This window comes from Diabrotica virgifera, chromosome 3 (assembly GCF_917563875.1).
Source record: "Diabrotica virgifera virgifera chromosome 3, PGI_DIABVI_V3a".
Lineage (NCBI taxonomy): Eukaryota > Metazoa > Arthropoda > Insecta > Coleoptera > Chrysomelidae > Diabrotica > Diabrotica virgifera.
Genome location: NC_065445.1, coordinates 36853615 through 36870329, shown reverse-complemented (window position 1 = coordinate 36870329; position 16715 = coordinate 36853615). Strand labels below are relative to the sequence as shown.

The 16715-nt window shown below is 33.4% G+C and overlaps 1 protein-coding gene across 4 annotated transcripts in view; it reads right to left on the bottom strand.

Annotated features, from left to right (window-relative positions):
- Window positions 1-16715, bottom strand: part of LOC114326018 (ubiquitin carboxyl-terminal hydrolase 2) — an 82952-nt gene that overhangs the window by 33618 nt on the left and 32619 nt on the right. For 2 of the 4 annotated variants that reach the window (XM_028274204.2, XM_028274205.2), the window contains exon 4: window positions 5277-5905. In XM_028274204.2, the coding sequence (XP_028130005.1) occupies window positions 5277-5905 (629 nt within the window). The remainder of the gene's footprint in view (window positions 1-5276; window positions 5906-16715) is intronic. The other 2 variants (XM_028274206.2, XM_028274207.2) reach the window with 2 other exon arrangements.

The window sequence follows — 16715 nt, the reverse complement described above, 5'->3', positions numbered from 1 at the left end:
AGTTATTGCGCATTTTTGACATACAATTAAGAATTTTATATTCACCATTGGCGTGCATACGGGATGTATCTAAAATGTTTATACCCGTATACACGCCAATGGTGAATATCAAATTCTTAATTGTATGTCAAAAAATGCGCAATAACTACCTCTTAAAACCTACCAAATTTCATATGCATATCTCAACCAGTTTTAGAGCAATAAATAAATCGTTAATTTGTAAGAAAAAATTCAACATCCCGTATCTCGGAAACAAAGCATTTGCGGACATTGTTTATAAAGCAAACGGTCATTATTTTTTCATGTAGAATTACCCCTTAAAGTTTGTCGCATTTATTTAGAAACACCCTGTATTGATGAATAACATTGCTAGTTGTTAAAGTACCTAACTTTTTTATTATCCAACATAAGCGAATGAGTCAAAAAGCAAAATGTTAAGAAAGCCTAGGGCTACAGTTAAGTTTTAATTTCAATATTTTATATACGCTAGAATTTTCCACAGGGTGTTCCAAACTTTGAGGAAAAAACACAATATCATTGTTACACCCGGTACACAATGACACTTACCTCTTTAGCAATAATATTATTACATTGATATTCTTGAAAAACAAAGCTATAATATACTAAAAAAATCACTCAAATCGGACAACAGGTTTAGGAAATACGACACATCAAAAATGTCCCATTTTTAAGATGGTGCGTTAATTTTGATGCTTAGTGTATAATAAAAAACACGAAAGCAGAAAATTCTGTAAAAGAAAGCACACCATCATTTGACTGTGTGCAGACAATGAAAATGAACAAAACGAGACAATATATTATCCAGCGAAGCAGCACATTGAAAATCCGAGTTATGAAAAAGTGGTTCAGATAATAAAGAAACAAAAATAATAAAACTAAAACAATGTCCGTCCAGGGATGGACGGAAATTCGGCAGAATTATTAAAACTGGGAGGATCCGAATTCTGGGGAAAAATTTATTATCTAATAGTATTAATATGGATAAGAAGAAGGAAATTGCCTCTGATTGGACATCTACCAACAATTACATAAACTTTAGAAGTACTCTTATTAAATTCTATAAAAAACCTAAACTACACACTCACAATTTAAAACATTTGCTATTAATTATTGCTTTCAGTGTGGTTAGTCATTATTAGTACTTAATTATCTATTCAAACTCGCACCCATTGGTGTTAATCAGTTGTCAAACAAAATCAAATAAATTAATTAAAATACCAACTTAAATTAGGTTAAAATTAAGTGTTTAATTATTTGGACAAATTTATTATTCATTCCTTGAAATTCAAAATGGAATCATTAATGCCCAGTCAATATGGAGCAACATGTGCTTTAGCTATGCTTCTCCTTTAAATTCAATATAGTAAACCTATAATAAAGATACAGGAATGCAATTATATACGTAAAAATATAACCAGGTACCGAAATAGGATCAGATCATAACCCGTAATGATCAAAATTAGGCTCAAAATGAAAATAATAAAACGAAGAACAACAGATGCACAAATCGATACAAGTAAATTAAGGAACCCGCCATAAGACAAGGCCTGACAGATAAAATCAATAAATCGATTAATGAATGTTGAAGAACAAATTCTGCAAAATACACAAACTGATACAAAATGGTTATTAATAAAGACAGAAATAGATCAAAATCAGAAACAAACACCAACCAGATACAAAAAGAAACAATGGATGACGGAGGAAATTTTAGATTTAATGGAAGAACGACATCAAAAACATAGATAATCAGATGTACAAAAAAATGGATAAGCAAATAAAATACAAAATTAAGCAAGCGAAATAAAAGTGGTTAAAACAACAACAATGAGCAGAATGATATATTTAACACATACAAAAAAAAATAAAGAATTAGCTTGAAATAATAGAAAAAGAAAAACGGGAATACTAAAAGATACAATGGGAAACTAGAGTTGAATACTAATAGAAAATGATAATTAAAAAGATTGACAGAATACATCACTGAATTGTTCAAAGACAATAGAACAGAACAAATGAAAGTAGAAGTAGAATGTGGTGTGGTTTTGAATATATTAAAAGAGGAAATTCAAATGGCATCAAAAAATAGCAAACATGGCAAAGCAGTAGGTCCAGACTAGATCAGTACGTGCCCCAAATATTTATTTTTATTGTTCATTATTTCGTATTATTGGCCCACTTCTCGCAATACTTCCGTGTTCGTTTTCTTCTGTGTCCATGTAGACGAAGCAACGAAGCACTAAAAGGCCCAAAACCTAGGAATTTTGTGCAGTAAGATGAATTGTCATGCAACTTTCTGCATTCGATTCGAGAGAGTGTCAGGCAATTTTGTGAACTAAATTGATCTCTGGCAAACAATTTTGTGCATGAGAAAATACATTTTCAAAGTGCATCTCAAAGAGATGGTAAATGAAAAATTTAGAACTCAAGAAATATTGACGGAAATGAGTTCAATTTTTATATTTGGGGGTTTTGAAGGTCACTGAAAACGAATTTCATGACGGCGATGGTCTCCGAGGTACCTGGTGATCGAAAGATTGGATCGAAAAACTGAAAAATACGTGTTCAATATTTTTCAAAGATCTATCGAATGCCACAAAAACGACCCCCACTCCACCCCCTGGAGGTAGGGCGATGGTAATTTTAAAATCTTAAATGGAAACCCTCCATGTTTTCGAATTGTGGATAGATGGCGCTATAATCGGAAAAAACGATTTATCTTGATACCATAGGTAATGTTGTTCTAAAGCTATTTCCTTGTGGCATTTTTATAATGAACTATTTTAAATGGGAAATAAGCCACAACTTTGGCAAAAAAATGAATTTATTAACGTTTCGACGCCCAAATACTTACGATGCCGGGATAGTATCACGAGGTTTTTTGCTGGTTTTTCCCTCGTGATTTACTAGGGAATCTCTAACGCAATAATTTTACTGCCATCGTTGCATTTGGTTGTCTTTTTAAAGACAGATCACATGCTATGATTTTTTGTCGCAGATATTCTTGAGTTGGGGTTGATTTCATGTAATCGAATGAACTATCTTTTAGTAAATTCGTCCCAGGAACGCAACTCATCAATATTGGCAATATCATTTTAAAGTCTTCTACTTTAAAATGTATAACACATGCCTGAATTGCCGATATAAATGAGTCAGATTAAATAAATTAGAAGAATTTTTTACTAAACAACAACATTTTTGTTTATTTAGTATTATTTTGTATTTTGACAACGACACCCGACTTGGGCGTCGAAACGTTAATAAATTCATTTTTTTATTCAATTTAAAATAGTTCACCATAGGTAAATTATAGAAACGGTCTAATATCTCGAGAAATACACTTCCAAATAAAAAACCAAAAAATACGACTTTAATATTTTTCAAGAACCTATCGAATAACATCAAACACGACCATCCACTTCACCACCTGGAGGTGAGGTGGGGGGTAACTTTAAAATATTTAATAGGAATCCCCATGTTTTATTGCATATTTGAATTCCTCATGAAAAAATAGGTAACATTTATTCGAAACATTTTTTAGAATTGTTGATAGATGGCGCTTATAAATAGTGTTTTTCCGGTTATAGCGCCATCTGTCCATAATTCGAAAAATGTCTCGAATAAAAGTTGCTTATTTTTACGTAAGGAATCCAAATCTGCAATAAAAAATAGGGGCTCCTATTAAAGATTTTAAAGTTACCCCTTACCCCATCTCCAGGGGATGGAGTGGAGGTTCGTGTTTTATGTTATTCGATATGTTCTTGAAAAATATTAAACACGTATTTTTTGTAATTAAATAATTTTAAACATTAAAAACATAATAAAAAAAATATATATGTATATACAAAAAAATAAATATATACAAAAAAATATTTACATCCAAAACAGTGCATTTATTTAGATAGTAGTATGTTAGTTTCTTATGTACATATATTTAGAGTTAGAAATACAGAAAAAATTCCTCTGATTAAAAAAATTGTTTGTTTTTAAAATAAAATGTCTGGCTAATTGGCTCAGCCAAGGCCATCAAATTCACACAAAAAAAAAACGTATTTTTGGTTTCTCATTTGGAAGTGTATTTCTCGAGATATTAGACCGTTTCTATAATTTACCTATGGTATCACGAAAACATTGTTTTTTCCGATTATAGCGCCATCGATCCACAATTTGAAAAAATGTCTCTAATAAAAGTTGCTTATTTTTACGTAAGCAATCCAAATCTGTAATAACAAATGAGGTTTCCATTTAAGATTTTAAAGTTACCCCCACCCCACCTCCAGGGGGCGGAGTGGGGGGGGGTCGTGTTTAGTGTCATTCGATAGATCTTTAAAAAATGTTGAAAACGTATTTTTCAGTTTTTCGATCCAATCTTCATTTCGCGAATTATTCGATCGTCTCAGGCGACGAGTTCCACCCTGGGTACCAGGTACCTCGGAGACCATCGCCGTCATGAAATTCGTGTTCAGTGACCTCCAAAACCGCCCAGTATAAAAATTGAACTTATTTCTATAAATATTTCCTGAGTTTCAAATTTTTCATTTCCCATCTCTTCGAGATGCACTTTGAAAATACATTTTCATATGCATAAAAATGTTTGCCGGAGATCAATTTAGTTCACAAAATTGCCAGACACTCTCTCGAATCGAATGCAAAAAGTTGCATGACGATTCATCTTACTGCACAAAATTCTTAGGTTTAATGCTTCGTTGAGTCGTCTAATGCTATTCTAAGCATCCTTCTGTAACACCAGATTTCCAATGACTAGCTCATTTATATGTTCTTGCTGAAAGGTCCAGCTTTCAAGTCCATATTGCAGCATGTCATGTCAGAGCTCTGACTTTCAGTTCTAACCTGAGGTCTTTATTGCAGAAAATTGTTTTCATTTTTACACACGCATTTCTTTCTATTTCTATCCCGGCACTTATTTCAGTTGTTTGACCATTATTTTCTGAAATCCAGGTTCCCAGATATTTGTATATATCAACCCTTTCTGTCGATACTTTTCCCAATTGCGTCTTGACAAAGTAAAAGAATTATCAACAGGTACTTTGAAAAGAAATTAGAAATCTGACAAAAGATGGAAAAGAATAAGACTAAAGCACATGTAATACGACGTTAAAGAGACTCTAACATATTCACACTCGTACATATTTTAAAAACAAATCTACAAAAATTAAAAACTACTACGAAAAAACTAGTTACAAGTTTACAATTAAGAAACATAATAAAAAATACTGAAAATGTTGAATACTCACTGTATTTTGTATTACTTTTCCGATATATTCTTTAGTATCCATATCATTTTTCTGATCTGATTGATTTTCATCCCCCCTCTGAAAGTCCTTGGTCGAAATAGAAATGTAAGAAGAAAAATTATTTACTCTTGAACCGTTCTTCGAGAGGGAATGATTACTTGCTCCTTCTTCGCTCACCTCCTCCCTCTCGACTTCTGTCCCATTTTTCAAATCCGAATCTTCATTCACTTCCAATTTTGAGTTAGACTGTAAAACATCAACGTTATTTTGACATTTAATGGATGACGCGTCGTTCTTTTTGGCGACCGAGCCATTGCTAATAGATTTTTTGACGTTGGCGGTTTTTGTCTTGCCGCTTAGGGGTTTGACGCCATTGGTTAGTTCGGAAATTTTGGACTTGACCTCCGATGTCTTGTTGGTGAGGCTAGTACCGTTTTTCACTGTTCTAGAGAGTTTGTCATCGAACCTTTTGCACAAATCTGCGACTGATGTTCGGTTGCCGTTATCGTCTTCATCAGTCAAATTGTCAGTATTAGTATTGTTAGAGTATGCCACACTGTTAGTATAAATACTGTCCACTCTATCGTTTACCTTTTTCTTTGTCGATTTCACTTCTAGAGGAGGCAAACCTTAAAACAAAAAAAAAGAAATAACTATCACTTCAAAATAATACCAACAATAGGCGAACGGTTGTTTACAACCGTTACATCTTATCTTACAAAAAAGTGATTTACAAACAGTAGAACCATCATTGAGCGCATAGAGCAAGAGCAGGTAAGATTTGCTTAATACACCAGGGAAATAAGCAAAAAAAATGCGAACCGGGCATTACCCAAATTGATTTTTAAAGGTTTTATCGAAATTATTCGACGGAAATTCTATAATGCAATATCGATAGCAGCAACAGTAGTCGGAGAATCCATTTAAATCGTTTGCTGGTGTGTGTGTTATGCCGAATATGCCGCTACTAGACCTGGATCCCGCGTACCAAAAAAAAGTTGATTAATAGCAAGCTGAAAATTTGTTAATAGCTTAAAGGTGTCTAGTCGGACAAACTTTATTGTATGGGAACACTTAAACAGGGGAAGTTTTAATTGTGGAACTGGTTAAGAATTTGGAACGTCATACTACGAAAACGTTCCATGTATTTTGTCGGCCAGAATTTCCAATTGATTTCTTACCATTTCATTAAACTCTCGTACAAAAATTAGACTGGTGTTTATCACCAACTGGACATTTTAATGAGTGGAACACGAAGAACATGTCAAATGACCGAAATCATGTTCTTTAGTAATAGCAGTCTGATTTTTTGCATGAGAGTTTAATGAAATGGTAACAAATCAATTGGATGTTCTGTCCGACAAAATGCATGGAACGTTTTCGTAATCTGACGTTCCAAATTTTTAAACTGTTCCACAATTAAAACTTCCCCTGTTCCAGTGTTCTCGTACATCAAAATTTGTCCGACTAGACACCGTTAAGCTATTAACAAATTTTCAGCTTGCTATTAATCAACTTTTTTTTGGTACGCGGGATCCAGGTCTATACTCTGATTATTCTTAATATGTGTTTTATAAAATTGACGATAAATTCAAATATTGACGACAAACATTACCGAAGATCTAACACCAACATGGAATACGATTACAAGTGCTGTAACAGACATCATGAAAAACAACTTGGGGTACAAACCAAAGAACAAGAAGCAAAAATGGATGACAGAAGAAATGCTATTACTAATGGATGAACGACGACGACACAAGAATGACCCACATGGCAGCAATATGTATAAAAACATTAACAGGCAAATAAAAGCAAAGATAAGAATAGCAAAAAATGAATGGCTTAAGCAACAATGTATCGATCTAGAACATTTACAACGACAGCATGACGACCGGAATTTACATAAAAAGCTTAAGGAGACTGCTGGAATATACAGAAAACTAAGACCAACTACCATAGTTAATCAGGATAATCAGATAGTGCTAGGTGAAAAACAGAAAATTCATATATGGGAAAACTATATCCAGGAGCTCTTTCATGACGAAAGACCCATGAGTGAAGTTTATATAGACGACCAGCTGACTGGCCCTTCAATCACTAAAGAGGAAATAGAAAAGGCAATATTATATTCAAAAAACAATAAGGGACCTGGACCAGATGAAATCCCTTCAGAAATACTCAAACTACTGGATGAAAGGGGAATTTCAGCATCACATAAAATATTTAATTTCATTTATGAAACTGGTTGCTATCCTCAACAGTGGCTGCTCTCTACATTTATTCGCCTACCCAAAAAAGTCAATGCAAAAAGATGTGAGGATCACAGACTCATTAGCCTGATGAGTCACACTTTAAAAATATTTTTAAAAATACTACATCAAAGATTATACAAAAAATGTGAGTGGGACATCAGTAATTCTCAGTTTGGATTTAGGCAAGGTTTAGGAACAAGAGAAGCAATAGTAACAACACAGGTGTTGGTCCAAAATTGTTACGATCAGAGGAAGGACGTATTCCTGTGCTTTTTAGATTACAAGAAAGCGTTTGATCGTGTCCAACATCACAAGTTAATGCAGATCCTCACGAAGCTTGATATAGACCAAAAAGACATAAGATGCATTGAAAACTTGTACTGGTATCAGGCAGCACAGTTAAAAATAGACAATTCTATATCCAAACCCATACATATAAGAAGGGGTGTTCGGCAGGGATGTGTGCTTTCCCCTCTTTTATTTAACATTTATTCGGAAGCCATATTTCAAGAGTCTTTGGAAGATGCAGAGATGGGAATCAAAGTGAATGGAGTATTGATCAACAACACACGATATACTGATGATGCTGTCTTAATTTGTGACAACAAAGCAGATCTTCAACAACTTGTCACTATAATCGGAGAATACAGTAAGCGAATGGGATTAGAGATTAATACCAAAAAGACCAAATTCATGATCATCTCCAGAAACTTGGATGCATTTGAAAACTCCACCATAACACTGAATACTAAGTCCATTGAAAGAGTGAGCAAATTTAAATACCTGGGAACGTGGCTTTTTGAAGACTGGGCATCGGACAGGGAAGTAAAATGTCGCATTGAGCAAGCTCGACAAGCTTTCGTAAAATTCAGGAAGGTACTGACCTGTTCGATCTTACACTGAGTTCGACCTTACACTGAGACTAAGGTTTACTAAATGCTACGTGTTGTCGGTGCTGCTATATGCCATAGAGGGCTGGACACTCAAAACGAGGGATATAAACAGATGCTTCGAAATGTGGCTTTATCGCCGTATCCTAAAGATACCATGGACGGCGAAAGTCACAAATGTAAATGTCCTTAAAAGAATCAACCAAGAACGCCAGCTTTTCGAAAACATCAAGAAAAGAAAAACGGCGTATTTGGGTCACATCATGCGAAACGAAAAATACCAGTTCCTTCAACTTATAATCCAGGGTAAAATTGAAGGCAAGAGAGGAATAGGACGCAAGAAAATGTCCTGACTCCGAAACATAAGGCAATGGACAGGGATTAACGACATACAATCTCTGATACACATTGCAAGAAACAGAGAGTTAATGGAAAATGTGATCGCTATCATCCATTAGTGGACTTGCATTTGAAGAAGAAGTTTTATAAAATGACAATAGCCACATTTAAGAGCATAGGTGCAAAATTTGCTTGCAAAAGCAAGAGAAAAGTTTTAACAATTGAACAAAATTAGGAATTTTAAGAAAAAAGGGTGAAAGTGTCGCATCAATATAATAGTCCAGGGCGCATCTGTTTTGAGATGGACGTTGAGAGGTGACTCAAATTTTTTTGCAGAAATTGCTTGAAAATAAATCAAATAATAATATTTGAGTTATCCTCCCTCTGAAAAGGGCCCGGAACATTGTTTAAATAATCAAAATGTCAAAAATTAAAGGAAAAATTCGATCTTTTTCTTCGTTTTTTGATTATAACTTTAAAAGTATTCATTTCCGAGAAAAGTTGTACTGACGTAAAAGTTGCGTAATTAAATTTCCTACAATATACAATTGGTTAAAAATTTAAAAAATAGTCACCTTAGTTGCAAAATAGCAATAATTGCGAAAAAACCATACAAAAACAAGTATTCGCATTTTACGTTTTTCAACCATTTATGCTACACTTAGGACCTTCATATTTCACCCAGAAAAACTTTATGATATAGTAAAACAATACTGTAAATTTCATTAAGATCGGTTCAAAAGATTTTGCAATCCAGCTTTCGCAAAAAAAAATTCATTTTTTCAAAATGTAACAGGACTGAAAATAAAGCACAATAGCAAGTTGATTTTTTTTTTGCTTATAGAAGTGTACTGTACCTTTCATTTGCAATTTTCAAAATTAAAATCGATTAATTACCACGGCGTCAGAAAATTTTTGAAATAAACAATAATTTTGGTGCTACGCGCAGGACAGCGGTGTTCGATTCACACAAGTTGGTTTCCACCAAAATTTCTTCCAATCTTTATCTAATATATTATTTTCTTACTCTACATTTTGTTGTATTTTAATATTTTAATTCCACAAAAATCAAATAAATTTTATTATTGTTTGTGAAATATTATTTAAACAATTGCAAATGTTATATTGCAAACAACATTGCATATTGCAACAATTGCAAATAATATATATATATATATATATATATATATATATATATATATATATATATATAGTCTTTTAAGTCCCTTTTACTTTTCAGTGTCGGGACTAATGTCTATTCACGTGTGCACAAACTTTGACCATTGTTTTCTATCCTGCGCCAGTCTGCTTGCTTCTGCTACGGTTTTCCCTTTCTTTTGGATAATCTTCGCAATGGTTGTATCCCAGTTTTCTGATGGTCTTCCTCTGTTTCTTTTTTTCTGAATTCTTGCTTCCCATACTTTCCTTACTGGTATGTTTCTTCTCATTCTTTTCATGTGGCCCCACCAACTCAGCTGTTTTTCTTCGATGTATTCTAGGAGTGGTTTAGTTTTGAGCTCCGCTCGTATATCTATATTTCTTAGTCTGCCTCTTTTTGATACTCCTTTTACTCGTCTTAGGTATTTCATTTCCAGTGCCTGGATCTTACTCTTCATACTTCTTGTTAATACCCAAGACTCGCACCCGTATGTAAGTACTGGTCTGTATATCGTGTTGAAGACAGTTATTTTGGTTTTTCTGGATATTTCTTTTTTGTTTAAAAATTTGTTGTTAATTGCGTGGAATATTTTAGACGTTTTGTTAATCCTTTCTTCTATATCTTTGTGTTGTTTTCCGTTGTTTTCCACTGTTACTCCCAGGTATTGAAAGTAGTTTACCTGTTCTATTGTTTCTCCATTGATTTGTATGTTTAATACGGGTTGTTCTTGTGCTACTACCATAATCTTTGTTTTGCGTGTGTTTATTTTCATCCCATGCCTATTTAATACCTCATTCCATGTTTGTAGATTATTTCTTAGATCTTCCTCTTTATCTGCCATGACAATTACATCATCAGCAAATGCACATTCTGATATTCCTATTCTTTCTAGGTTTCGGTAACCTACATGTAGCTTTTTTAATTGTGGTATACATTCTTTGATTATTTCGTCCATGAAGATGTTAAAGAGTGTAGGGCTCATGACTCCTCCTTGTCTTAAGCCTTCAGATGTTTTAAATTGTTGCGATTTCATATTTTTATGCATTATGTAATTCGTGTTTCTTTTATATAGACTTTTGATGACTTCTATTAGTTTTCTATCAACTCCTCTTCTAATTAGACTGTTCCATATTGTTTCTCTTTTCGCTCTGTCGAATGCTTTTTCTAGGTCGATGAAGGCCATGTACGCTTTGGTTTTAGTCAGTAGTGTTTTTTCTGTTATTTGCTTCACTGTGAATATGTGATCTTGCACCCCTCGGCCTTTCCGGAAACCACTCTGGGCTTCTTCTAGTGTCGTTTCTATTATATTCTTCAGCTTTTGTTCTAATACTGTTTCATATACTTTCAGTGCCGTACATAATAGTGTAATTCCTCTATAATTGTTACATTCTTTGATATCTCCTTTCTTATGTATGGGCAGTATTACTCCCATCTCCCAGTCCGACGGTATTTCTTCTTTCTTCCATGCCTCATTGCATATTTCTCTGAGCAATTTCCTACCTTCCAGTCCCATATACTTCAGCATTTCTGGTGTTATTCTATCATGTCCAGGAGATTTCCCATTTTTAAGTTTTCTTCCTGTTCTGTTCTTTCTTCATTTTCTTCGTTGTTCTCTTCTCTGTTTACTTCATTACTAGTTAGTAGTTCTTGAAAGTGTTGCTTCCATCGTTCCATTATTTCTTGATCGTCTGTTATTATTGTTCCATCTGTGTTTTTTATTCTTGTATCTCTTGTTGGTTTGTCTATTCTTATATTTTTCATTGTTCGATAGAAAAGTTTCTGATTTTCTTTACTGTTGTATTCCATCTGTTGTCCGAATTGTATCCAGGTCTTTTCTTTTTCTATTTTTATCATGTCTCTTACTTTCTTTCTTTCTTCTTTGTATCTATCGTAATTTTCCTCGGTTTTGTTCCCTAAGTACTTTTCCCACATTTTCTTCTTCATTTTTACATGGTTTTTGATTTCATCATTCCACCAGCTCGTTTGTTTAGTTTTGTTGTTTTTCCTGTACACCCCACACGCTTCTTTTGCCGTTTCAATTAATATATCTTTGAGTAGTTGCCATTTTTGTTCCAAATTGCTTACCTGTATTGATCTCATCAAGTTTGTTATTTTTAAGTTTGTCAGTTCTTCGTATTTTTGAGCTATTTGTTTGTCTCTAAGCTTATAGTTTTTAATTGTTTCGAACTCAATCTTTTTTCTATTTTCTGCTGGTCTAGTTTGGGGTTCTATCCTATGTTTTATTTTAGCTTCTAATAAGTAGTGGTCACTGCTTATTTCCGGTCCTCTTCTAACTCTTATGTCTTGGAGTGCCCTTCTATTATTGCGTTCTATCAGTATGTAGTCGATTATTGATTTTTCCGTTTCTCTTGGTCCTTGTCTTGTAAATTTATGAATATTTTTGTTCTCATAATGTGTGTTTGTTACTATTAGGCTATTTAATTCACAAAATTCTATTAATCTTCTTCCATTGTTATTTCTCACCTCCTCACCATATTTTCCAATTACATCAGATGTCGACATATCTTTGGTTCCTACTCTACCATTAAAATCTCCAATAATAAATATATTTCCTTTACTGTTTTCTACGGCTATGTTGAGGTCTTCCCAGAATTTGTCCTTTATTTCCTTTTTCTCATTTTCATCTGGGCCATACACCGTGATTATGGTTAGGTTTTCTTCCCCTTCATCCTTCATCTCTACTGTAAGTATTCTTTCTGTCCAACTTTCCCATGTTTGTATGTGCTTTATTCTGTCTTTATGTATTACACATCCCACTCCCGCTGCTGCTCTTTTTTCGTTTGGCACACCGCTGTATATGAGAATATGTCCACCTTCCAAATACATTTCTCCATTGCCTTTCTTTTTGGTTTCTGTTATTCCTAGTATTTCTATTCTGTTTCTATCAAACTCATAGCTTAATTCTGCCTCTTTTCCATTTAGTCCTCTCACATTCCACGTTGCTAGTCTCCAAATTGTTTGTTTATTACCATTACCATTTTCATTTCCTGTTCTTTGCCTCGTCGTTTCCGTTGATGTCTTGCCATCTCTTTTCCATGTGGTTATTGTAGCCAGTTTTTTGTTTGCGTGTTATTGCTTCTTTGTTCTTGTATCAATTCATTATTTTTTGTACTCCATATCCATTTTTCTCCATTGATTATTAATTTTTGATATCCTATTTTTACTTTCTTGTTTTCTTCTCTCTTTTTTTCTGCAATTATTTTGAGTTTATTTTGGATTGCTCTTTCTTTTACAGTCAGATCATTATTTATATAAACCTGTTTGTGTTCTCCTCTCATTAGTAGTGTTTTATTTTTCATTATTTCCAATTTTTTTGGGAAGTTATCTACTTTGACCAAGTATGTTTTGTTCTTGATTTTTCTTACTTTTGCATTATTTATTGCAACTTTTAATTCCTTATCGACGAAGTTTTTGACATGGTCTTCTATTTCTTTTTCGTTAATATTTGGTATATCCAATCCGTTTATGATTATATTGTTTTTCCTGTTTTCCCTATCATTCGTTTCTATTCTATTTTCTGCTTCCTCTATGTAGTTCATTTTAGCTCGTATTTCCTTTATTTCGTTTTTCATCTGCAAATTTTCTTCTATTAGTCTTTTTATTTCATCCTTATACATCTGATTCATTTCTTTCACTTCTCTGATTAGATCTCTTGTTTCTTTCATAATTTCCTCTCCATTTTCGGCGATCAGTTCCTTTATGAATTCTTTAATTTCTATTATTTGTTCTTTTTGAAAACTCATATTTAATTGATAATGTTTTATTCAATAATTTACTATTGCTGAGTTTGTGTTGCATACGCTATCGGCGTACTTCACTCTTGTTTTGTAAGTATTATGTGTTGCCTACTCTATCGGCGTAATATATGTAAATATGTAATAATGTGTTCTGTGGTTACCGTTCAGTTTGTTTGCTCTATGCACACCAGGCGTAAGACATTTGACACACCTCAAAAGTGCGGATGTCAAAATATCTATTCCGTGTGCAAGTTTCAAGGTTATTTCTATTTTTATTATAAACGATTTTGACTTACTAAATCTTGTTTTTGGCTTCGTATTTCACTCACATTCACTGCTAAGTGTTCCAATTTTCCAATGGTCACAATTTCGCAATTTTCTACTTGTAAGTTTCCGTTATTTCGAAGTTTTCTTACAGAGCGGATTTATCACGTGTTTACTATCACCAGTGGCATAACTATAAAGCACAATAGCAAGTTGATTTTTTTTTGCTTATAGAAGTGTACTGTACCTTTCATTTGCAATTTTCAAAATTAAAATCGATTAATTACCACGGCGTCAGAAAATTTTTGAAATAAACAATAATTTTGGTGCTACGCGCAGGACAGCGGTGTTCGATTCACACAAGTTGGTTTCCACCAAAATTTCTTCCAATCTTTATCTAATATATTATTTTCTTACTCTACATTTTGTTGTATTTTAATATTTTAATTCCACAAAAATCAAATAAATTTTATTATTGTTTGTGAAATATTATTTAAACAATTGCAAATGTTTAAAAATAATAAACTTTTATTATTTAAGTTAAAATATATGAACAAACAAAGTTTTTGCTAATAAAAGTGTTATTTCAAAGGATAGAGTATGTGTTTTTATTTTGCAATAAACAAATTTATTTATTTATAAAAAGTGAGTGTGTCAAAGGTGCATTAAATTCAACGGGCAATTCACAATAACTAAGCTAACTTATATCGAAATGTAATAAAAATTAAAATGTATCAATCATTATCAAAGGTCATTGGAATGCCCAATCAGAGCAAACTATCCGCTGTCCTGCGCGTAGCACCAATAATTAATGTTTATTTAAAAAAATTCCTGACGCCGAGGTCTTAATAGATTTTAATTTTGCAAAATTGCAAATAAAAGGTACAGTACACTTCTATATGCAAAAAATTTTTCAACTTGCTATCTGCTTTATTTTCAGTCCTGTAACATTTTGAAAAAATGATTTTTTTTTACGAAAGCTGGATTGCAAAATATATTTTGCAAAATCCATTGAACCGATCTTAATGAAATATACAGTATTGTTTTACTGTATCATAAAGTTTTTCAGGGTGAAATATGAAGGTCCTAAGTGTAGCATAAATGGTTGAAAAACGTATAATGCGAATACTTGTTTTTGTATGTTTTTTTCAAAATTATTGCTATTTTGCAACAAGGGTCACTATTTTGTAAATTTTTAACCCATTTTATGTTGTAGGAAATTTAATTACGCAACTTTTATGTCAGTACAACTTTTCTCGGAAATGAATACTTTTAAAGTTATAATCAAAAAACCAAGAAAAAAATCGAATTTTTCCTTAATTTTTTGACATTTTGATTATTTAAACAATGTTCCGGACCTTTTTGAGAGGGAGGATAACTAAAATATTATTATTTGATTTATTTTCAAGCAATTTCTGCAAAAAAATTTGAGTCACCTCTCAACGTCCAAATGTACTAATATTTTTACAGATGCGCCCTGGTCTATAAAGAATCTATGAAGTAGGCAAGCAAACAATACGCCACTTCAATAAATACAAAGTGAATCTACAAAATTTCATATCTCATAATTGACTCTTTTAAAACCATATCTGCACGGAAATAATTGAAAGGTACGACTTTTCAACAACTAGAAGCACCTTTCAACCAAATGGTTTCTGCAGAAAAGATCGGAGAGCACAACAATCTCTGGGCCAATATACGAGGGCTATCCAAAAATTTCCATGCAGATCTATAGCCGCTATGGGTGGGGCTAGCGTGGCCATCTTAGCATCGTGGCGTTCCTCCGTTCAGTAGCTGTCCAACCGTGCTAGCGTTAAGTCACTGTCGCTTCTCGTTATTTTACAATAGCTGAAGGTGGAGTGTGTCAAAGGTGCATTAAATTCAACGGGCAATTCACAATAACTAAGCTCTCAGTAAGTTTTCCACTTTCAAGAAGTTTGTTGCATGAAATTGTTTCACAAAAGTTAGGTTATCACAAATTTTGTGCAAGGTGGGTACCAAAACTCTTGACAGAAACCCATAAAAATCTACTATGACTGCTTCACTGACGTTTTTTGACTCTTAGGAAAAAGATGGTTACTCACTACTTGATCGCACATTCCCCTAAAAATCAAGAAAATACATGCAAACCCTGACTGTAAAGAAGGTTATGGCAACTGTTTTTTGGGACAGGGAAGGACTAATACTTGTCGACTTCCTGGAACGTGGTTCAACCATTAATTCGACGAGATATTGTGAAACATTGGAAAAGTTACGAAGATCGATACAAAACAAACTCAGGAAAACTGAGCTCAAAATTTTGTTTTTGCATGGAAATGCCCCATCACACACGGCACATAGTACTGGAAAAATCCTTACAAAATTCAAGTGGGAGGTGTTTCTTTAAGTGAAACGAAATCGTTGATCGAGTTGAGAAGTTAAATCTCCTTGTGTCCGAAGAGATTCCTGTTTCTGTCTAGAACGAGTAGCCGGTTGGTATCAATTTGCATAAGATATCGAGCAGAGAGAAAACTGAGGAGAGATTTCGAGTGAGTGCTGTTGTTTGTTTGTGAAGCAGTTTGGACGAGAAGGATCGTCGCAGCATCCGAGGAGCACGTGTGGGAGAAACGAGGACTACACAATCCAAGAGAAGAAGCAAAGAAGAGAAAAAAAGGTCAGATTATTTGTGAAAAGGAGAGAGTTGTTTTATATCACATACCATATTTGTTTAATTTTTTATTGAACAGTTCTGCAGCATCATTTAGTCATTCATAAATTCAAAGAAAAAATAAGTA